The sequence below is a fragment of the Tubulanus polymorphus genome, chromosome 5, assembly GCF_964204645.1.
Source record: "Tubulanus polymorphus chromosome 5, tnTubPoly1.2, whole genome shotgun sequence".
NCBI classification, from domain to species: domain Eukaryota; kingdom Metazoa; phylum Nemertea; class Palaeonemertea; order Tubulaniformes; family Tubulanidae; genus Tubulanus; species Tubulanus polymorphus.
This window is the reverse complement of record NC_134029.1, coordinates 17,428,858-17,453,072: the sequence shown is the minus strand read 5'-3', so window position 1 is coordinate 17,453,072 and position 24,215 is coordinate 17,428,858. Positions and strand designations below refer to the sequence as shown.

At 37.8% G+C, this 24,215-nt stretch overlaps 1 protein-coding gene across 1 annotated transcript; it reads left to right on the top strand.

The window, feature by feature from the left end:
* Positions 1–667: 667 nt before the first annotated feature.
* On the top strand, positions 668–23,691 carry LOC141904947 (calpain-15-like). Its single transcript, XM_074793585.1, has 13 exons — positions 668–822; positions 3,817–4,983; positions 6,199–6,413; positions 7,188–7,371; positions 8,288–8,432; positions 8,937–9,003; positions 9,093–9,218; positions 10,441–10,602; positions 11,281–11,442; positions 15,788–15,972; positions 16,933–17,075; positions 17,515–17,693; positions 19,817–23,691. The coding sequence occupies exons 1-13, from the start codon at positions 772–774 to the stop codon at positions 19,989–19,991; spliced, it is 2,961 nt and encodes a 986-aa protein (XP_074649686.1). The 5' UTR covers positions 668–771; the 3' UTR covers positions 19,992–23,691.
* The last annotated feature ends 524 nt before the right edge of the window (positions 23,692–24,215 follow it).

Genomic DNA, 24,215 nt, shown 5'->3' with positions numbered 1-24,215 from the left:
AATTGTCAAGATACATTCACTTTATTTTCGATAGTATGAGTCAGTCTATACACTAAAAATTGAAATTTCGATAGCTGTGGTTCTGTCTTCTCTTGATCCGATCTTCATTATTACATTTAATGTTTCGATTTGATGATATCATTGATCTGAAATAATAAAATTACGAACAAATTTCGATTATTAACATGTTCTTAACATTATTTTGAGTGTATATAGTAACCAATCGAGTGCAGTTTCTTTCGACATTTCGTCTACGAAATGCAAAGTTTTCATTTTCCATCGGGACCTGTGACGGGACATCCTTGTCCCGTCACAGGCCCCAGGTCCTCTCACGGGACATGCTGCATAGCTGCAGTTTAACCTGTTTCGAAAATGGTAGCAACCGTATTTTATATCACACCCTAATATTCGGCATCGGACTTTTTTGGTGGCCAATGGATTATATTGCAGACCTGCTTCAGAATACTGTTTCTAAATTACTTGTATGGTAAAGTTTACTTTATTTCAATATAACGTTAGGCCTATATCAGGCGGCAATATCGATACCAAATCTTGTAGGCCTATAGGTCTTATTTTTGTCCGAAAGAAATTGATTTGAATTGAATGGAGCGAATCGGTCGCTAACTTACATCTGTCAAAACTGTCCTTAACGTCCGCTGGCTTTACTGTCAAAATAGAAAGCGAAAAAAGCAATGTTCCCCCGTCCAAATTTCCTCTAAGCGGGCCTACTACTAGGCTCTAGTGTAGTAATCATGATGAACAGGAAAGAAAATGGGTTCAGGAGCTTCAGTTTTATTCACGAAGAAAAGTCAAAAAGTTGAGGTAAAAAGAAGGCAAACAGTAAACACAACAACACTACCTACCTCTACTACTACACACCAAATTTGACTAACTTGTGACTTTTTGTCACGAAATTCGTGACAAAAAGTCACCAAGTTGGTGTTCTAGACACAGGGACTTGTCACAAAAGAATTTTGACCCAGTATCCACTAGGTACTAATATGTCAAAGTCAAAGAACTTGGTAAAGATACAGCCAGATTTAAGTTTTAATGAATAAATAGAGGCGAGCCAGTGCCTCTTCAGTCATAGAATTCTATATTGTAAAAAACATAGGACGTTTTGTTGAAGGCACCTGTGTTCGGCGTGGCCTGTGGCCAAAGAAAATCGCCCAAAATATTGAAGATCCGCCATGAGCGATGGTTCGCCGTGATCACGTGATCTAGAAAAGAATTTTATTTTTGCGAAAAAAAATACTTTGGGAATGTTGATTATAAATTATAAGCCCGTTTTTGTTATCATCCATACGAGAATAAATCTTTCTGTATCGTCAGTACGCCAACATTAAATCTTCACGGCTACCCAAGTTCTACTACATTGTATTGTATAAAACATAGGTTGCGGCTGGAAGGTACCCGGTGTTTGGCGTGACAAAGAAAATCACACAAAATATCATAGATCTTCGAGCGAATTAAGGGACCCGTGAAATTTAAAAAAAAGAAATTTATTTTCTGCAAAAAAAACATGGGAGTTTGGGAATGTTGATTATAAATTGAGAGCCTATTGTTTTATCGATTATACGATAATAAATTTTTCTGTAGTTAAAAATCGTCAGATTTCTACATTAAATCTCATGGCTTCAATAGTTTTATATTTTTTACACAAAAAATTTGTTCCTAAGTATTACAACAGGTTGCATGGGTACGGAATTAATGGAACAATGGTATTTTAGATACGGATTATATTGTATGTAGGCCTATACGAATTTTACTCGAAACGGAAAAAGGGAATAGCGTTTGAAAAATGGGAGTAAAAAACACATAAAGATACGATATGTTAAAAAACGCACGGCATTTTACTCCCAGGGATTTGCAAAATTTTGAACTAATTATTTAGTACTTGTGTGGAGGGGAACGGTCATTTTGTAACAGGCGCGTTATTCTCCGGGACTCGACCCTTAGTGACACTGTGAAACAGGTGCGCCTGTTATTCTAGAAAATTCAACCCGTTGCTAAGGGACTGTGCTTTTTGTGGGATTCGAATCCAGTCTTCCATTCGGTTTCTATGGAGAAATACGAAATAAAAATAACATTTTTTGACATTATTTTGTGAATATTTTTTGTAAATATTCTGAAAATTACACAAAATCATTTTGTTATCCTTCATTCACGTATTTAAACTACCCGCGCGCCGACGCGGCCCGCAAGTTTCGACGAAAGTCCGTCCGTGACCGTCATTTTGGTTGCCGCGATTTAGCCAATGCCCATGTGTCCCGGATGTAAACTACACTTTTTGAGAAGGACGGTATGGAGAAATATAGAAAATTTGAATTTGCCTCACATGCGCGATTAACTTAAGGAGCTTCCAGCTCGTGCCTTCGGCGCTCGCTGTGCGCTTAATAAAAGATTTTTTAAATATTAGTACCTAGGATGGGTCAAAATCATTTTGTGTCAAGTCCTGTGGTTCTATCTAGATTGTTGACGTGACGAATTGATGTCGCCACAACAACCAGGACCAGAGGCAGGGGCTTATGTATCAGAGTTGTACGTACTGTAAAAAATTGCTTGCTACGCACACAGTGCAGGGCAGGGGCTTGTCACAATTTGATGGAGGATGGATGACACCAGTGCCCCTGTGATAGTAGGCCTATAAGCCTATCCTATTATCATAGGATTAACAGATTATTGTTTTTACAGTACTATTTGGTACAGCTATATACAGAAAATCGACAATTAACAATGATTATATTTATTTTTCCTTCAGTCTACGATTTATGTTTTTTAGAACAAAATATAGGCCTACGTGGTTAAAACAGGATCCATTGATCGTTGCAACGGCATTCAAACATTTTCTTATTGCTGGTACACCTAAGCCCGCGATGCGTTCAACACACAAACGATGGGCAGGATTATTCTATTAAAGCTGTATTAATTATCTAATCTAGACTTTGTGGCACAAAACTATAGCCTCCTTGTTCTTTTAATCATTGGTAGCAAGCATTTATTATTGGATTGCCGATAATGCATTCTGATTGGCTAATTCACACATATAAGACAGTAGTTTATCTCTTAAATTGTTCATTAGTGGTAAGCAAACCAGTCAACCTCTGAGCAAATGAAATGGTAGAAACCTGTATTTTCTCTCATAAAACCACAGGCACTCACTGATGGGTTTGGGATACAGTTTCTGGGGTTATTGATAATGTTTCTGTATTTTGTACGGTATGCAACAAATCGGAGAAAAAAGTCTTGCTATTGATACGTTTAAAAAGACGATGGACACTGGCTCCACGTCACAACAACATCAGGAAATACTGGCCCGAAATACAAATACAATTGATAAACAAAATCATCAGCAATTTGATTATTTAGGACCCTCAGAACTTGCTCTCATGCTTACTGTACATGTATGGCCTACCATTTGCTTCTATCGATCTTAAAGAAGGGATTGTCCCCGTTATTAATTTTAACGTAGATTTCATTCCATTTAGTGTCCCTTACAAACCCACCACACCTGCCGGGAGCAAAACAAGGGGTTTGATTTTGAAATCGGAAAATGAAGTGCTGATATAGTCTGTTTATCGAAGTACATAGGCCCTAATTGGAAATTTCAGTTCCAGTTCATTCAAACACTCTTCCAACCAGCCTGAACCGGCAAGCAACTGATTGGGGTTAATTTTGTTGGCTGCCTAATTCAATATATCAAGATTTTGAAAATAACTATATTTTAACCGTTTACTTTTATTAATCAATGACGACAATATTCAGTAAATTTCTAAATTCTCATCATCATGATTTTATCTTTTCATCATTCGATAGTTGGTAAAGATGACTGAGAACGGTATTCAGTGGCGATGCGATTATTGCACGTCGTTCAACGAATACGGCCGAGTGAGATGCAGTCGATGTAATATTCGGCGAAGAAACTCGCGCGACGACGCGGAAATCGACTCAATTGGCCGGCGTAAATCGTGGCATCGAAGTGTCAGCGACAGCGGCTCGAGTCTGAAATTGCCCAATAATGTATTACCGCGTAATCTATCGGCATTGGACGTACAAACGAACGGAACGCAGTCGCCTACACACTCCGAAAGATGGGAATGTCCGAGGTGCACTTTCTTAAATGCCGTCGCATTACCGAGGTGTGAAATTTGTGAAAGCAAACGATTTTCCAACATAGGCCTACCAGTTTCGATACCCGACGAGCTAACAGTTGCGCCCTCTAGTAGTTCCGTAAGCGTCAACGGGACTGTTACTTCAACGGGAGGTGATAAAACGCCACCTACTGCGGAGACTAAAACTATTTTCGCCACTTTGTTAGATAAACTACCGTTTGTTAATAGCAATAATAAACCGACCGATGCTAATTTACCCAAACCTAGTCAGAAACTAGACACAACGACTGAAACTTGGACCTGTGCCAGCTGCAACTTTCCGTGTAATCCGAATTGGAGTCGTGAATGTTCAACTTGTAACTCGTCGCAACGGCTGGGATCCGTCGTCGATAGCCTAGCCTCGAAACGTCCGAATAATATAACCAATCAGTGGAAATGTGCAGTATGTGCATCATTAAATTTCATCGACAGCCCGATTTGCACCCTGTGTAAATTGCCCAAAGGTAACGTCATCGCAGGTCCTCCTAAATGTGGAACAAATATATGGAAATGTCCCAAATGTACCCTTGACAATCCGAATGCTTGTCTAGTTTGCGGCGTTTGCGGACATGATCGTGACTCGAATTACGACAAGGCGGTGAAACGTAAAAGTTTGTCGACCGGAATTTGGCGATGTAATCACTGCACGTATTTGAATAACGCGTTGTCGAAGATCTGTAGCAATTGCGAGACGACGCTGGATACAGGAAGCCCGGAGACGACGCGACCGAAATTACTACATTGCCCGAGCGTGAGGGTGGATGATGTGCGCTACGAGGCGGAGAAACACGGACATGAAACAATGGAGAGAATCAAACTTCATTGTATGGCGGTAAGTTTTTCGAAAAAACCTGCGTGAAGTTAGTATTTTCTTAAAAACTACGGTCAAGCCCGCTGAAGTCGAATTGAAGTATATTTTCAATCAGCTTTTCGACAAATTTTTTGTCCATTCAGACAAAAAATATATGAAAATAATACTATGGGACAGTAGAAAACAATCTTAGATGATGATCATGGAGAAATTAAAATCAGGTAATTCAAGAACATGTACTTAAAACGTCGTAGTTCACTGTGGTTACTTCTCGAACAGTTTATTCCCAATATGCAGATGGTGCATTTATATTTGATTTCATGCTATGTTAGTAATTTACTTTCACGTAGGCCTATCTCGTAAAATACATTGATCCAAATGAATTAAACTAAAGCAGGCTTGACTGTAGCTCATTCTAAAAAATGCCCTTCAACTTCCAGAAATTGTCAATACTTTCGAGATGAAAATTTTGCCAAATACCCTTCTTCACAAGTTTTCTTTCGGGTGCACGGAGCACTGTCAGTATCTAATGCCTGCTTAACACACAGTTACTGCTTTGTTAGACTAACCATGGTCAGGCTGTGGTTACGGGTATTTCCTGGAAATAACATGATGAATGATATTGTTGGTCGACAACATCTTCACAGACCAGAATTCCACGAATTGTCGTAGGGCCTATGATAGATTATTATAGGCCTGTTAGAATTTTCTTTTTTTTTCAAAATTGCAAGATGGTTGATATTCAATAATACACCACTCGGATTAATGGCCAGCTAGAGTTCATTGTATATCACACCTTTAACCGGACACTAATGGTATGCCAGTCTCTTCCACAAGGGTACGAGATCAGTTAACAGTAACCTGTTAAACTAACTATATATAACCTAACTTGGCTTTTGCGCGGCCACGTTATATGCGCACTAATAACACATCAACTGTGGTTAGTAAGAGAACATTAAGAGCGCTTCCATATACCCGCCCCTGACAGGATTCAAATAGCCTAAAGCCGCGACCACACAGAGATGATTTGGCCCAAGATGATTTGGCACGGACCAGGCTCGAGGCTAAATTTGGCCCATTTGGCACCTGTGTGAACAGTTGTTCCGGGCCAAGAAATGCTTGTGTTAGGCACAGTAACGTATGAGTTATAAATCTGACTATATATATTAGTTTTTTATCAAATGATGTAACTATAATCGAATCAAAACTGGAATCGTAAAATTTTTGTATTTTCAGAATAGCGTTTCATTCGTGGACGATTCATTTCCTCCGGCTCCAACTTCGCTTTATTTCAGTTCCAATAAAGACACTCGGACCACGCGACCATCAATTAAATGGCTTCGGCCGTCAAATATTCTGGTACACGATAACAGTGAGAGAAATCTAGATTGGAAAGTATTTCGAGTACCTCGACCGTCAGATATCAATCAGGGCACCCTCGGAAACTGTTGGTAAGGCAGAGAAAGATTCAAGTTTAAATTGAAGCTGAAATGGTATTTATGGGAGGGAGGTAAAAAGACCAGTTTCGCGGTAGATTCAAATATGTATATGTATAGTGCATATACATATACATTCTGCTGTTCGCGCAATAGGGAACCGTCCGTGGCAATCAAGGATTCCACTTGTCGGCTAGCGAGGATCCGCCCAGTTCGCTATTCAACATTCTATGTCCAATATCTTCTTCGCATCAATTAAAATCGAATATCCCTGCAGTAAATAAATTATCACTGAAGACCATACCAATGACTAAGTTGACAAATCAATCTAATTAATATCATTTCGGTGGGTTGTGTGAATATATAGTGGATTCGAGAGCCTTGAAATTTAGTCCCGAGTTGATTGAAAATGAACCAATTTTGACACTGTAAAATGTGAGTGCTCGTCACGCGTCTGTCATTGCAGTCCGTCAGTTAAATCCAGATCTGGACATTATACACAGTCCACCTAGCCTATACACAAATGTGCATGCATATTGAATTAGTCCCAGCTCGTAATTAGCGTGTACTGATATCTGGTTTATGAGGAGGTTGTGCTTTTAAAATTGCTTCTAACAGAACGAATGAATTATCTGCTGTCCACTAGATTGAACCATATCCCAAAACCGTTGATATGATAACACGTTATGTCACAAATCTCCAAAACGCTCCAATAGGCGAGGATTATACAATGACCTAGGGTTAGGTAAAGGGTGAACCTTATTGATTACCAATTACTTTTCGATTCAGGTTTTTGAGTGCCCTGGCTGTTTTAGCCGAGCGACCGGAGCTGGTGGAGAATATTATGGTCACAAAGGAGATAAGCGAGGAAGGAGTCTATCAGGTTCGATTGTGTCGTGATGGACAGTGGACAACTGAAATCGTCGATGATTTGTTGCCTTGCGATTCAAATAATAGACTAATCTATTCTCATGTAAGATACAGACTGTACAACCGAAAATAGTTTGAGCTGAAAAAGTAGATATTACTAAACTTACTAACTCAAAACATATAAGACCCTTCTTGATTACATCAGTACCAATTAAGAAATGTTTTAGGAATTTTCTAATTTCGTGCTGACTGTTAGGTTCTCCCAGTGGAGAGCACATTTGAACTTTGCAGAACGCATACATTACTTGTGCTTAAGTGACAATCTTTTGTTATTACCAATACTATTCGGCCTAATTCAGAAATTTGCTCAAGATAGACTGATTTTAGCCCACTTGACTATTGCATTCATCTTTTGTCCGTTTGTGGTCCGTTCGTTCTTCCATCTGTCTATCCTCAGATGGAATCTAGTTATTGTGGGAAGTTTTGAAGACGCATCAATGGATTGTCTTGATAGTTGGTAGCACCCTAGGCACATCTTCAGCCCCCCAAAAATGTGTGCGATTAGATTCAAGATGGCTGACTGATGGCCATGATTGTTCAGCAATAGCAACATTGAATTGTATAGATTCATCCATCCATCCATGTTTCTTCGTATAGTTGAACCTTTTAGACTTATTTTCACTGGATAATATTACTTACTGGAGCTCATCTAGTTCTCTGGACTTGTTCACAAACTGGTGTTTCCTCTGATGACATCATTCTGGGATTCCGATTGGTTGAGTCATTTGGGCATTCCTACTGCATTTGTTCACCAGGGAGTGTTTAATAATGAAATTGTCAGGTTATCAAGCTTTCCACCAAGTAGGCGTGATGTCCCTGGGCCCCTAGTAGTTTATCTTAATAAAATATAAGCAATCACTAATGTTTACTGCTAGAATTTAATGAGTTACGTATCGATGTTTTTTACTCCAACTTTCATTACATGAAACTGCATCGTTTGATAATTGTATTTTTAAAAGGCAAAAAGGAAACAGCTATGGGTGCCACTGATAGAGAAAGCTATGGCTAAAATATATGGATGTTATGAAGCGCTGATCGCTGGTAAATGTATAGAAGGTTTAGTGACATTAACTGGAGCTCCATGCACCAGTATAATGTTACAAGGTAAGCTGTAATAAATCGGTTAAATTTTCGTTTTTCAAAGATTAATTGCTGTTAGCTATACCATAACTGAGTTCGTTGCTAGAATATTTAAACCAACCATTTTCAATTGATTTATCATCTCATATGTAGCCCTTTCATGCTTTTCACGTACATGTACATATACATGTGTACGTAAAAAAGAAGCAAAATTTTCATCCCCTTTTGATAGAAAAAAGGGTGATGTTATGCTTCCTTCTAAAGCCTAGTGCACACTGCAAGAAATGAATGCGAAGCTCAAAATTTGTGTTTCGATGATTTGGTTCACCCGCTGGCACACCGAAACAAACCAACAGCACCAGGAATGGAAACAAGTGTTTTGTATTTCGCGAAACGCCAGTGTTTTGTTAAACCATGTTTTGGAGCGGTACACACAGTCACGAAAAGCGTTTTGTCTTCATGTCTTGCTGTGTGCGCTGCGCTTGAGGATACAACCCGAGTTGATGATGCATTATCGATATATTACAGATAGTAAAGATGAACAGGTCGATAAAGACTATATTTGGGCTTGTCTCCTCAGTTCAAGAGAATCGGGGTCAGTTGATTCATTGAAATGGAATTCAAATTTACGACACTTTGTATTTCGATTGATACATAATAGTGGCTCTAATTTTCGTATGATAGATTTTTGATGGGAGCTTCATGCGGAGCTGGTAATATGAAAGTTGACGATGATCAGTATAAGTTGTTAGGATTAAGACCACGTCACGCGTACTCGATACTTGATGTTCGAGATGTCGATGGAAATAGGTTTGTAAAATTTGCATCTGTCATCTGTCCTGGAGACTTTTCATACCAGTATACTAATGAATGTGCCCATTAATTACACGAAAGTTTTGACAATTTTCTGTGTAGGCCAGTGGTAAGAGCGTTCAAATCTGAAATACCAGATCATTGGTTTGAACTCCGAACATTACCATTATACATGTAGTGTGCCGAAATTGTCTCCGTTGCCGGACGGAAGGTCGGCACCCCTTCTCAGTACGCAGTATTCACATTAAAAACCTTCATATATTCCAATATACAACTGGGGCGAATCCAGAATTTTCAGAGGAGAGTGCTGGTCATCCCCAAGTAATTCTAAAAATTTGTCTCATTTTCATGCATTCTGAGCATTTTTAGGCACTGCTTGATCATCTCATATATTCAAAATGTACGTAGTAGTTTGAAACGTAGCGTTGAAAATAAATAATACAAAGGAAACTTTCCAAGGGGGTGCTCTAGCACTCAAACCACTCCCTAGATCTGCGCCTGCACAAGAATGTGGTAATAGTTAGGTAGTAAGAACCTCACTTAGATGAAAAGGTATGAATCTTTGTGGAATAAATAACTTAATTCTCTTATTCAGTCATCAGAAGATTCCAATTTGGCATTCCCGTGCGGGTGCCACAAACCCTTGCCTCGCTTCACATAGGAGGAAATGGGTAGCTGGCTTGATGGATGACTGCTTAGCATAGTTCTACCCTAGGACAGATGACTGATTACAGTTGGAGATATGGGCTGAGGGTATAATAATGTATTTATGGAATGTATTTAGTGCTAAAGAAGGATCATTATTATTTCATAACCATAGTCAACTATTATGCAGATTTGGAGCCCCTTGGACCAGTCGCACTGTCATGTCTTAGATTTAAGACCTTCTTGGTTCTCTAACCAATCTTAGTAAATAATAACTGAGGACAAGACTTATGATTTAAGACCACTTTTGGACACTTTTGCAGTTGAGCCCTGGTGGTCTACCTGTTTATCCTCATTGATATTGTTTTAATATTTGTATACATGTATCTACCCTAGACTTGTCTGCTGGCCAGAAAATTGGCCGATCAGAAACAAGATAGCCAACTGGGAGCCAATATTGTCTGCCAAAATCAGCACACTTCATGCATATTTGAAGATATTTTAATCAATTTTCGATGAAACGTGTTTAGCATCTCTCCGTACATCATAAAGTACTACGATATACAAATTTCAGGTTGTTACGTTTGAGGAATCCATGGGGTCATTTCTCGTGGAATGGTGATTGGTCCGATGAATCGCCATGTTGGCAAACGATCAGCGACAAACATAAATGTCAGCTGATGGTTCACGGGGCTAATGAGGGTGTGTTTTGGATGTCATTGGAAGATGTTATGAAGTAAGTTGTAAATTACTAAATAGTTGTAAATTTGAACTTTATATGCCGGCTGGCAATTACAATCACAATGTTATTTTTCAAATGATCTCCGTTATCAATGATATATGATGAAAATTATTTCCTCATACATCACTGATCAATCAATTTTGATTGGTTGGCTTTAACCATGTGAAAAAACCAATTATGTATAATACAATTGATAGTAAATAAGAAAACTAAGTAAACTAGGTTAATTGACGCCTTGAAGAAAAATACACCCATTGCCTGATATTATCGACAATGAACAATATGATATGATATCAAGGATCAATTAAGTTATTTTGAATTTGACCATTTCAACAAATGAATTGAATTGATTAGAACCAGGCTGGCCCCAATATTGATGATGTAGAGGGCACATCCACTTAAAATACATTATCAAAACTACACAAAAGTTGATTGAGTGGATAATAATAAGACTCATGAAATATGTTTATATGTAATTACAAAATGGACGCCAAAATTCACTGTTCTAATTGATATTTCAAAACCAATATTGATGACGTAGTGCACATTGACTCACAAAGTACCTCTTATAACGCATACTAGGTATCAATGTATATAAACATTATTGAAACAGTTTTAACAGTGTCAAAAAAGAGTGTGATGGTGGGCAGTGATATGTATATTTCGTTCCAGATATTTTGACAGTATTGATGTATGCAAGATATTACCGGACTGGTGGGAGGTGCGGTTACCAGGGACTCTACCTGGAAACGGTGGCCAGTCTATAAGTGTTACCAACCTCATCGTGTTGAAGCCGACAGAAATCGAGTTCAGTTTATTCCAAGAAGGAGATAGGTCAGTTTATTAGATAAGATATTTTGATGATACCTGGGAGATATTGTGGGTTAGTACTTAGTGAGATCTTGGCAATGGGGTACCGGCAGTGCTACTGTGGCAATCAAGGATTCCACTTATGGCAGGCGAGATCCGCCAGGTTTACTTGTAGATCATTGGTCGTCCGCGTTCAATTTCTTCTACATTTCAATTAAATCTAAATGAACTTTTCTCTCAAGTGAATCAATTATTTATGAAAACTATACCAATATCCAAGCAGAAGGATGAAAGTTATGTATATTTTCGGGGTGCTGTGATAATATGTGGATTGAGGAGTCTAAAAATCCAGTTCAATGTTCATTGAAAATGAACTAATTTTGACAACGGACGACCTACTGCTTGTCACGCCATCTGGCGGGATAGCTGATTTTGCGGGTACCCCATTCAATTACCAGGCATAATGTTGTGGGATCTTTTGCCGTCATAGAGATCCTTCTCAGAGTTGGCAATAGTGCTATTAATCAGCCATTATTCAGAACTGATCAATGAACATTAAGGATGAAGCAGAGTTTTTTCACACTGCCAGCCAATATGGTTAGGAAATGTATCATTCCAACTGCTGGAGTGCGAATACAGTCAACTACCTGTTATCTGCCACTATTGGGACCACCACAATTTTGGCGGATAATCGAGGTTGGCAGATAAGTGAGTTTAAGAAATTGTCATTATCCTCAAGAATGCCGAAATTTCAAAACGGATTTTTATTGTTATTACCGAGCTGTTTTCAATGAATACACAAACTGTTTCATTGAACTCTGCCTTTTATGAAAAGTAGTAAGAAGTTTATTCTATCATTTAGAATATTCATCAATTGTATTCTGATGAGAGTTTAGTACTGGTAGTTCTTTAAGCCTAACATAGATGTTCACATGGGCAGGGGTCAGATTCATGTGAAAAATGAATATTCATGCGAAATACGTGAAAATTTGGAATTATATCTTCGAGAATATTTTTGCATTTTTTTGTCATGGCGAATGTAAAGATTTACAATTACTAGCACTAGCAGGCCTGTAGGCTGGGGTGTGACACGTCATTGCTCTCTGTAACAGCATTGAGTTCTGCCCACGACAAGTCACATAAAAATTTCACTATGAAATTTGTTTTCTCATAGAATGTCTCATGTGTCCCAAATTATATTTTTAAGAGTCTGAAAGAAGCTCACAAATCACTTCAACGGGCATCAAATTTTAGGAAATTTCTAGGTGAGATTCCCCAGAACCCCTTTACAGCTTCGTGCCTAGAGCAATCACAAGCATTAGTTCCGCCTTCATTAAACGGCAGACTACAATCGAATTTATTCCTCTGGGCCTGAACTCAAATGTTTTCATTTTCTGAATTAACATATTTTGTATGTGAAAATATTGTGAAATAAGTCAGAAATCACAATGTGAAAAATTGTGAAAATGCTGATATGCATCAATCTGACTCCTGCATGGGTGATGATTTAGAGGATAACATCTTGAGGTGATTTACAAACAACAGGATCAATGTAGACCATTTGTTGCCGATAAGTAAAATTTGTTCTTTGTTACTACTATATGTGTTGAATATTTTTGATGGTGCATAATCGAACAAAAATTAACTATTATTATGAGATTTGTTTAGAAAATTGTGTGGCGATGGATGATATTGAATTGGGTGGAAAATCGGAAGTTAATAGCATTAATCAATTTGGGACTAATATTCTACTTGGCAGTAGCCGGGAGTGATGGATAAATGGAGGGTTGATAACCGGGAGTTGACTGTAATAAACAGTGAATAAAATGAACAGCTGAGAGTTAGAAGTGTTAGCAAACATACGTACTACAGGGTTCGTACAGATCAGGGAAAATCAGGGAATTTTTGAATCAAGAGATATTTTCATGAATATCATTGTTTTGTGAGTCAGTTATGAATCTCAACACCAATGATAAGACGATGGGTAAAAATCCCGCAGTAGATGAATGAATCTAAAAAGTTAATTTGAAAATTAGAAATATTTCAGGTGGTTGCTACCACCCTTCTTCAGTCCAAAATGACTTGTCAAATAAATACTATATTTGCATTTATCCGAAATATTTCTAATTTTTGAAAAACTTTTTAGATTCATTCATTTATTATGGAATTTTTACTCGCAATTGTTTTGTATCTACTCTTTGTATCTGCATGCCCTTAGCAGTGTACACTAATTATTTTTCTTAAATTACCAACCACTCCAATTACACAATATAAAGATGGTGGTTGATATGATAAGATTGGCTAGGTGTCCTTAGTAAATAAAATAAACAGTAAGTTAAGAGGTCTAAAGGCTGGCTTATGTCAGCAAGCAACGCGACGCCTACCGATGCAACTGGGTTAATCACCGATTAGCAGCATCTAGCAGCCTACGAGAGGCCGCCAGTTGCTGCTCTATCGGTTCAACATAAGCGGCGACGGCAATCCGACACCTACCGTCTCGTCGAAAACCGTATCCGGCTAGTTGCCCATGTTCTACTCCGGCCTACGGTAACATAAGGCAATCTGCGACGCGACAAAACTGAGCGCAGGGGTTCCAGCCAATAAGAGACCGCATATACATAGTACAAATTATGACCGCTAGTTAGCGTCATTCGTAATTAGTCATAAACTTTCAAATTCAAGTAGTTCAAAACGTAAACCAAACCTTCGGCACGGCAGATGACTGGACCGAAGATCTAGAAATGAAATTGGTAGAATTATGGTGAGAGCGGCCATCTTTATATGATGTCGCTAGCACATTGTATTCAAAACAGAATCAGAAAGATAAAGATCTTAAAGAAAAAGCTTTTCTAATAGAAATATATTTCCCAATAATTCAAAATTTTTCAAATTCATTCTCAAAATGCTTATCACGTGACCATCTGAGCCGTTGCAGTTGCCAGTAATCATAACCGACATAAGCAGGGAAGCAACTGGGAGGATCTCGTATCCCGCTAGTCGGCCTCAGTTGCTGCGAATCGGAGCGCAGTCGACATAAGCTGGGCTGAGATTGCGGTTGCTCTCAGTTGCGTCGGTAGGAGTCGGTAGGCGTCGCGTTGCTTGTCGACATAAGCCAGCCTTAAGGCAAAACGAAGAAATACCCTAGTTTCTCAAGAAAGTCAAATGCTGCCCGTGTCATAAAAAAGTCCCCAATAAAAATTGAAAAGTCAAATGTGCCCGCCGCATCGGAAAAACATGCGATCGTCTGGTTTTATAAAAATTAAAACCTCCTCGCCCGCCTGGCTGAATAATGTGCGACATTGGCTTATTTTGCGGGTGTTAATATGCTCATCCTTCATGTAATCAACATTTTTCGGTGATAACAGCAGCGACAGGTTCGTTTCATTTTACTTCATTTCTTTAAGTTTAGGGAACTTCTTAGTTCTAAATAAGGTTTTTTGCATAAGTTCTTCTCGCATTACTAGTATTTGACATGGTCCCTCTTGCGTCTCTTCTATAAGTCTCTGGTTTAGCTTTTTATTTCAATCTTTTTTTTTTTAAAAAAAAGCGATGAAATTAAAATTTGCCTGCCCTTTGCATTTTCCAGAAAAAAATCTGATGAGAAACTAGGGTATTCCTTTGTGTGGCCTAATATATGAATGAATCTAATTATGACTGATGTGGTATTATGATTGAAACTATATCAATTGATATACGGTAATTCATGCTATTTCCTCTCTTAATGAATTTCATGGGCAGATTCACTCAGCATCGATCCCACAGAAAAATAAGAAATTTCCTTAGGAGGGTCCCAGACCTTCTAGTGCATCTTTGTGATTGCAGTAGTGATGCCCCACAGGTGCGACAGGTGCGACAAATTTTCGGCCAATATTGACAATATGAATTTTTATTTTTTTTAATTTTAAAAACATATTTGGAGTGTTCAGTGTAACAATTTGTGGACTGGAATACATGGTCAAAAAACTGTAATAGGCATTAAGTGCCAATTCTTTCTTTTAAAAACATTAAAATGCATGTTGATATCTGTGGTTTTCAAAATTTTCTGGGGGACCCAGACCCCTATAAATTGGCACATAATCTCGACACAAAATGTGCCCTCTTTTCCTGCCTAACCATTGCAAAAAAGGATATGTCACTGTTGCAGTGTTGAGGCAACCTTGAATTGTGTCAGTTACAACTATAACATAAATGGCACTGAAAATCTCCTGCTAATTATTCAGATGTGTTCAGTTATTTAGCGCAAATCAGGCAATTTGGAGACTTTGATCAGCGAAAATTCATAATTAGGGAAAATCATGGAACTCTGGGTGTCCATATCTGTACGAACCCTGGACTGGTACTAAAAGAGGCAGTCTTCTTTTATTTGCAGAGGGAGTGAGGCTAATTTCCCTGTTGATTTATGCGTACTGATATTCCGCGGGCGTGTAGGCAGTAATGTTGGTCCTCTAGTTGAGAGTAGTCGCAGACAAATTCGTCGCTTTGTCAGTTGTAATTGTATGTTGGAACCAGGAGATTATTCTATCATAACCACAGCTTTTAATCACTGGTCATTAGGTAAGTTGATCATATGAGAGAATCAACTTAGTAGTAATGTAAGTTCGTCATATGTGGGATATGATGAAACTTAGTGACAATGTTTCCAAGGCTAAAGGTGTATATCAAAAACCCAGAGTTGTTGGAATATACAATGTGGAATGGAAAGTTCGGTATTACAGTAGACCCTGCTGGACTTCGTACTTGTCAACTCGTTTAATTTTAATTCTATTTTTAATTTCCCTTATTTTCCTGAGTTAACATTGTATTTTTGTCCAGAGCGGTGAATCTCTAGCGATTCCCCTCGAAGAAAATGTTGACCAAGGAATCAGTTATAATTTTGGGAGAACCGATATTAAAAATTGCAAGCGCTAACATGCTCTCTCTTTTTTACAATGTTCTCTTGTCTGGTACAGTTTACTCTAATCCGGATGATATTTGACACTGATGACAATGCAGTTAATGATAAATCTCGGTCAAACAATCTATTACCTTCGTTTACGTGTAGGTAGTCTGGATAAGATCAAAAACTGAAATAAACTCACTGGTGTTTTGATTAACTGCTTACTACTCACCAGTTGTTGTTGCCTAATTGCTCCCTATTAGAGAGCAGGTAGTTTTATGTCATTTTGCATCATGGAGGAATTTCAATTAGGATATCTCTATGCCATAATATAAACCTCATACCCAGACGATGGTGTTAATGACTTGGCTCAGAACATTTCATTTTAGTCTTAATCTTACTAGGGTTTCAATAACATGTAGTTGCACAAAATTCATGATTTTCACTCGTAAATATTCCGCTCACACTGAGCTGGCATGGTTGTTTTGTTTTGAATGAAGACCCTATGAGGGCATATAATTACATTCAAATATATATATATATATATATATATGTATATATATATATATATATATATATATATATATATATATATAAATATATATATATATATATATATATATATACATGTATTGTAGAAATACACAGCGAGCGAAGGGTGAACTCTGTACTGGTAATACACAGTAGGAAGAAAGTGACAGTAGATCAGCTTGATGTACCTGCAGTCATGTTAGCAGATGCTATTATTCAACTCACTGTCGCTAAAGGCAAACCACACCACGTGAGTTAATCCATGATAATGATCACTCTATGAATCAGCCATACGTCGCATTACTAAATTGCAAAAAGCCATAGTCACACTTTTCAAGAATCATCACATTCAATTTCATTGTGAAACATATTTCATGACAAGAGTGATGCATTTCCTATGGGGAAGGAGTAGTAGCTGGTATTCTTAGTTATGGCTTGATGATGAAGTCGGTTGCTGGGGTGATATTTGACACAAGAATTAAGCAATATAACCTGTCATTTTTGCCAACTTACTACTTAAGAAATAACTTCTGTTCAATTTGACGTGATTGACGGCAGATCAGATTGAGCTATGAAATAATGTTATTTTTCGATTTCATCCAATGAATAGATCTGGGCTTACTTTTCAGAAATATTTAACTATTATGAATTTAACAATTATATGTTTATACCAATGTTTCTATTCACAGGGTCGTGAAGGAATGACAGCGTATTATCTATCGCAGGGATGGTCCGGTATAATCGTAGTCGTTGAAAATCGTCATCCGGATCGATTTCTTCATATTAAATGTAACTGTTCTGAGAGTCATAACGTAGTCTCTACGCGTGGAGATATGTTTACTATAGATAGCATCGCACCATTACACAGGTATATATATATATATATATATACTATTGTACATGTATGTATTCATAAGATTTTATAAGCTCCGCTGTGACCGAAGGACAGCGGAGCTGATGGGTTAGAGTTATTATCCGTCGTCTGTCCGTCCGTAAACTTTTGCTTCAATTTGCTACTAGTGCTACAGTTCTTTTCTAATCTTGACCAAACTTGGTATGAAGCTAATATGGGTCAAGGGCTAAAAAGTTATAGGCCTAGAGCCGTTTTTCTAATTTGATCTCTAGGGGGCGCTGTTCAGGTGGCGCTTGTAAAATCTGTAAATCGCTACTTGTCCTACAATTATTGTCCGATGTAGACAAATCTTAGTATGCAGATACTACAAGCCAAGGGCTTTAAAAGGTATAGAGCCGTTTTCACAATTTGATCTCTAGGGGGCGCTGTACGGGTGGCGCTTGTAAAATCTTTAAATCGCTACTCATCCTACAATTATTGTCCGATGTTGACGAAACTTGGTATGTAGATACTATGGGCCAGGGGCTAAAAAGTTATAGAGCCGTTTTCCTCATTTGATCTCTAGGGGGCGCTGTACGGGTGGCACTTGTAAAATCTCGAAATCGCTACTCATCCTACAATCATAATCCGATCTTGATGAAACTTGGTTTATAGATACTGCAGGCCAAGGGACAAAATATTATAGAGCCATTTTCCCAATTTGACCTTTGAGGTCATTTTCAAGGTTATGTCATTAAAAACTAGCTTTTAATGTCTAGTTCTCTACCACTAGGTGGTGCACTGGGCTCATTCTTTACACTGCACAACTAGACCCTCATACTAACATTGTACTCAAGTTTCATTAAGTTCGGCTAACCAATTACAAAGCTAAGTAGTCGTAAGTGAGACAAAGAGATCCATCCTCAGGCTCAAATCCATCTCTATTACGATCTATATTAATTATAATCTATCTCGAAATTACTTTGCGTTAGTTCCCATCGCATTTTGGATATGTTTTGTACCTAGGGCCAAAAGCTAAGTTTTGTCAGGACAAATTTTCTAATTTCGACCCCGTTCCTGAGTTATGAGGATGAGGTCATCGTCATTGTCGTTCACTGAAAAACAGGATTTAGTGCCTAATTCTACCGCTAGGTGGCGCACCCAGCTCATTCTTTGCATCTTTATTTAATCTATCATTTGTTAGTATATGTAAATAGGTATACAAATTTTGCAAAACTGATGTGCAATATGTTATAGTTATAACATTCATAGTAGTAACAAAAGTACAGTACAGCCTAAAGTAACATAACTCATAATGCGTTCGTCGGAGATCGTTGCGTTTTCGTTTTTGATAAAACGAAATAGAAACGGGAATCAAACTAGTTACTACTGCGGTTCAAATTTAACGTATCTGGCGCACGCACAGCGAATGCACATATGTATTAATAGCAGCTCCCTTCTTTTCAAGTGCAACTTCTTGTATTTGGATGACATACATGGTAAAATACATTGAGTAACATTATAAGCGCCTAATAGGAGCGTTTCGAAGTTTCGTTGCACCCATAAGGATGCAGCGAAACGCGTTATTCTGAAACGGATATTCGCCGCTAACGAGTGTCGAACGCGTTCGGAACTAAGCACAAATGAATTACAGAACGCGGTTTGAACGATATAAAACTAAACACAAACGAAAACAGAGTTAAGTTTCTTCTAGGCTGTACCGTATGACTCAAGAGAGTAAAATATTTGGAAATGAAGTAAAATCAACTGGATCCATTCCAATGTTGTGAGTGAAGAGTTAACTTTTGAGCTATAATATTTTCAAAGTCAAATTATATCGACGTAAGAATTGTGTTTCTGGGTCCTGAACATAAATGAGTTATGGGACAGATATCCAGAGTGGAGTTCTGAATGTGGATAAAATCTAGAGCAATACACATTCATTCAATTTTCATTTCAGTGTGTGTTTAATTTATGATTTAAATAATTGGAAAATAATTCAATATTCAGATGACATCAGTAAATCTAGCAATCTAGCCCCTCCATTTCCATAGTTGACTGCTGGTTATCACTGTTCCCAATTAATTTGAGTTGGGATGAGTCGGTATTTTCCGTGTAATTGTTTTGATTTTATGCATATTTCATTCTTTCATTTTCAGACAAGTAGTAATGGTTTTATCGCAGTTAGAAACAACGGAAGGTTACGCTATCGCTCACCGTCTTCTACATCGATTATCGTCGAAACATTCGCTGTCTGACTGGGGTCAAGGTCAAATAAACATTCCATATCTATGCGATGAAGTTCGAGGATTGCATGAACCCAGACCGCTATGATGCGAGTCGTCACAAATTAGAGCGTAGAAGTTAACGAACGAATGTCCGATATTGCGAAAAGCGACACAAAAAATGTTGCCCAATGTTTTCAAGGCTTTTGCAAACTTCGACGTTGTGTTTTTATTGGTCATAACGAACTCAAATTTTGATGTGATATCCCCTTAATTTGGCTGTAACAAGTTTCTGCTGTATTCTGAAGTGCACGACAAGCAGTGTTTGATTTGCATTTGAAAAGACATTTAAGTTTTTCTGACGCTGTTTTCGCTGGGCTTTTTGCTGGATCAAATACAAATAATCAAAACTGTTAAAAGCAGGAAGTTTTAAGTTTATGTAAATTATGTGAGGCTTTTGTTCGGTAATGAATGATATTATGTTTTTCACTGTTCGGCTTTTACTGCAAGCAATACGTTCAGATTTTCAATATACGTATGTCTAGCAGCTAGTACTACTGTGATAGGCTTGGCTGCAATGATCCCAATTTTAACTTCATTTCATTCCAGGTCCCAGTTTCACGGAGTTAATCAGGATTAAACTGAAATGAATGCATTCCAAGAGAATCCCAAAAAGGTTGTCGTCGGCGACATCATGATTTTGCCCTGCGAAACTGGCTCCAGGAGTTTGATAGGACCAAATAAGGGAATTCTGTCACTGGTTCTTAGATAAACTGAATATTTTTAGTTACTGGTGTATACATGTAAATGTTTTTGCTGTCTGTTGAATTAGTATCACGAAGTCTACTTTATGATGAGCGAGTGTCTCTTAAACCTCAGGAATAGAATTATTAACTCTGAAACAGTTTGATGTGAGTAGATTGATACATGTAAGCATGTCTGTAAGTATTGTACTGCTGTTTTCCACACATATTCCGCTGTTCCTCCGCTGCTTGTATATACACTGGTACAATGTATATCGTTCCTTTGAAAATGCTAGCAATGTTTGTCTGCTTTTCTTCATATAAGCTACGTCTACACTTGCATCTTATACGTCTACACTACGCTCGAAAACGCAGATTCAATGCAGAGTTTTCCGCAAAACCCGGATTTTAGAAACCCTTCTTGAAAAAGACTCTTGAGTTAAGTGTAGACGCTACTCGTTGCGAATGCGGGTTTTCGTTGAACCTGCGTCCATTGAAACCCGGGTTCAATGAGCTAGTGTAGATGTAGCTATAATCCGACTTAGCTAAGACTGCATTACAAAAATCGGAGCAACCCTCAGGTTTACCAGAATCCCATTTATTAGATTGTAGTGTGATAGGTGTACCTTGATGTTCGTACTCATTATAATTTGCTATGCATAGCATAATGGTACCTGATTATCTAGTTTTTGAGTAATTGAAGGTTTGACAACTTAAACAACCATAAGAAACATACTGTAGTTAGGATTTATTATCTTGTTATTGAGCCTTCTAATGATAGATTTCTGGGGTAAAATTTTACCACCATGACAATCATTGTAGGAAGTAGGGCGATCTAAATGGCAGGGGCCTACTAAGAATAAAGAGCAATTAGAGGAGATAAAAATGAACCAAGCAGGTAAGAGGTAGAACTGCCCCCTAGATTCACCCAAGGAGAGTCAGTATTATTGCATTGGTTTACTCAACGCTGACTCTGTGATGTCACCATACATTTGCCTTTGCGATCTTTGAAATTAACCAGGGCCCTCGCTGTCTGGGATAACCAATAGATTCTTGGTAATATTTTCTCCGCGAGCATTGAGGATAGCGTTTTTCAAGATTTCAAGACTTACAAATGAAAAACGCTAATTAAGAATTGAGACTGGCAAATTTAGTCTAGAATATCCATCGTTCATCACTAAGAGTGAGGTGCTGAACGAATCACAAGATTACTAGCATTGCCTAGCAAATTTTTGAGGCTTTCCCATTTGCTTATAGTTCTATGGTTTACTCATTATCTTCAGCTATCATCATGCAGGAGGACCTACCTAACTATATTTAAGCTGTTGTTAATTTTGAGTTCTTTTGGTAGTTAAAAGCATTAATGAAAATGTTAATGCGAATTTTCAATGTTTTTTTTTCCAACATTGGTGTTACCCTGAAAATGTTGGATTTATTTTAAGTCAGAATTTTTAGCACATCGAAATGAACGGTGAAAATTATGATATACTGGTATATCTGAGTATGCTATTGCATTGTTACTGTATACATGCATATTATATCTACATAATTCTAACTGGACAAATTGGTTGGATGTACAAAGTTAATTATGCATGTACATGTAATACCATACCAGGTACTTATTAACACCCCACATTCACCTATTACCAAATAATCTCACTCTACCTAAATATATGTGAAAAATAGCCTCTCACCTTCCACTATTATATCAACAAATACATGCTGACTTTGCTGTAGGTCTGACAGGTCAGACAGATAAAAATGAAAACTAAATGTTTATAAAAACACCAAAAAAGCAACAAATTTGCTATGGAAAGGGGGTTCTACATAAACTCGTCAAATGAAATAAGAATCTTGATTTTTACCAGTACTGAAGGCCTGGCCCCAAAATATTTATCCCCTCACATGAATCGCATGAATTCCCTTGTATTCAGAGGTACCGGCTACTTAGCTGTAGGTAAAAAGTTTGTGTTTAGACTCTAAATCATTTTGAATCATCTAACTCGAAGGTGAATAGCATTTGAGTAGACTTACCTTGATTTCTAAAATCTTTGGAGTAATTATACCTACACTGTAATTTCTCCTTTTAGTTTAGAATGGGAACTGCTTCATATATTTCCACTAGATGAATTGACTCCATGAGCGCCCTCTGGTGGAGTCAGAGTGATCACTCGCTATTATTTACATTTTATCTATTTATAAAGGTGATGTGTATGGGCCTTACACTTCTGGGCCTGGTTTAAGTCCGAAAAAGGTCTTAAACCTGACTTGTCTTAAGTTGTTAGATTGGTAATAGAACTAAGATGGTCGTAAATTGGTCTTAAGTCTAAGCCATGACTATGTAACTGGGCCCCGTAATTCTGTACACTTCACTACCATAAACTAGTTTAATTAACTCCAGTTTGTACATCCAACTTTGTGACCCTATGAAACTGCACAACTTATTTCCTATTGTCTGTGCGTATACTCTATACAAGACACATAAATGTGTTTATTCTGCAGTCAAAAGCCTAAGCGTAAATTAGAATGAAATATTCAAATGAAACACTGGTTACGCAATGCACGAACTTACATATAGCATGGACATATCTTGTTTATACGTCCATGGTTATAGCAAGCACTAAATTGTATCTATCAACGATAATATACCTCAAACCCAGGGCAGGACCTAGCATTTCAATGTTGGGGGCAGAAACCTTAGACGGCAGTTACCTTAAGTGTCGAAAACTGATATAATATATATGATTCTCATATACCCAAATAAAAACTGTTAGGCCTATAACAATATGCCTAAGGGCACGAGAGCACAAGTAATAGCAAAAAAGGCCCGATCGTACCTGAATTTCAGGGGGATAGCACTGCCTTCCTGCTCCCCAATGGTGCCCTGAATTCCCGAGCTTCACTATCTTATGATCTTTACAAGCACTTTTAAGTTGTCCACCAGAACATATCCTGGTATTATAAAGGCAGATAATTTTCAACAGCAGTTGATATAAATCAGTTATGTTATTGCAGTCTGTTGCTAGAATCATGAATGAAAAACTGAATGAAATAAAAGATATTCTTGTGCATGTAGTTACATTAAAACTTTTTTTTTTTCTTATTGTATGAGGTAGGGTTTTAGTCTGAAAATCTGATGTAGCGGTTAGGATTAATTTTTCAATACTGGTTGAACATGTGGTCATTCCTGCAGTTTTGGAGAGCACACAAACCAGGGCACTTTTTCATTCCAGTACCTACATATTCAAGTCGACAGGAAGTTGAAAAGAATTGGGACCTCCCTTTAGAAAATATTGTATTTTGATGCATTGTAAGATGCATTGTAAGAGCATCTCGGGAACAGTTATTGGAAAATTTATTTGTACTTGAAAAGGGGCTGGCCCCTCTGATGTCGCATTTGAAATCTGTTTGACTGAATGCAATGTCAAACTAGAACAGTATGCCAAAGGCCATGAAAGGCAAACCAATAAAACAAGTCAGTGGTGCAACCATTCACCCTGACTAACAAGTTTATCAAAATAGGACGAGAAGAAATCCAAGATAAGCAAATAGTAAAGGGGCAAGAAATCGAAGACAAGCTACAAAAATAT

Coding starts and splice junctions, on each gene's coding strand:
- LOC141904947 (XM_074793585.1), top strand. CDS start 772: ATGGGTTCAGGAGCTTCAGTTTTATTCACGAAGAAAAGTCAAAAAGTT. Junction 6,414..7,187: donor GGCACCCTCGGAAACTGTTG/GTAAGGCAGAGA, acceptor TTTTCGATTCAG/GTTTTTGAGTGCCCTGGCTG. Junction 15,973..16,932: donor TTTTAATCACTGGTCATTAG/GTAAGTTGATCA, acceptor CATGTATTGTAG/AAATACACAGCGAGCGAAGG.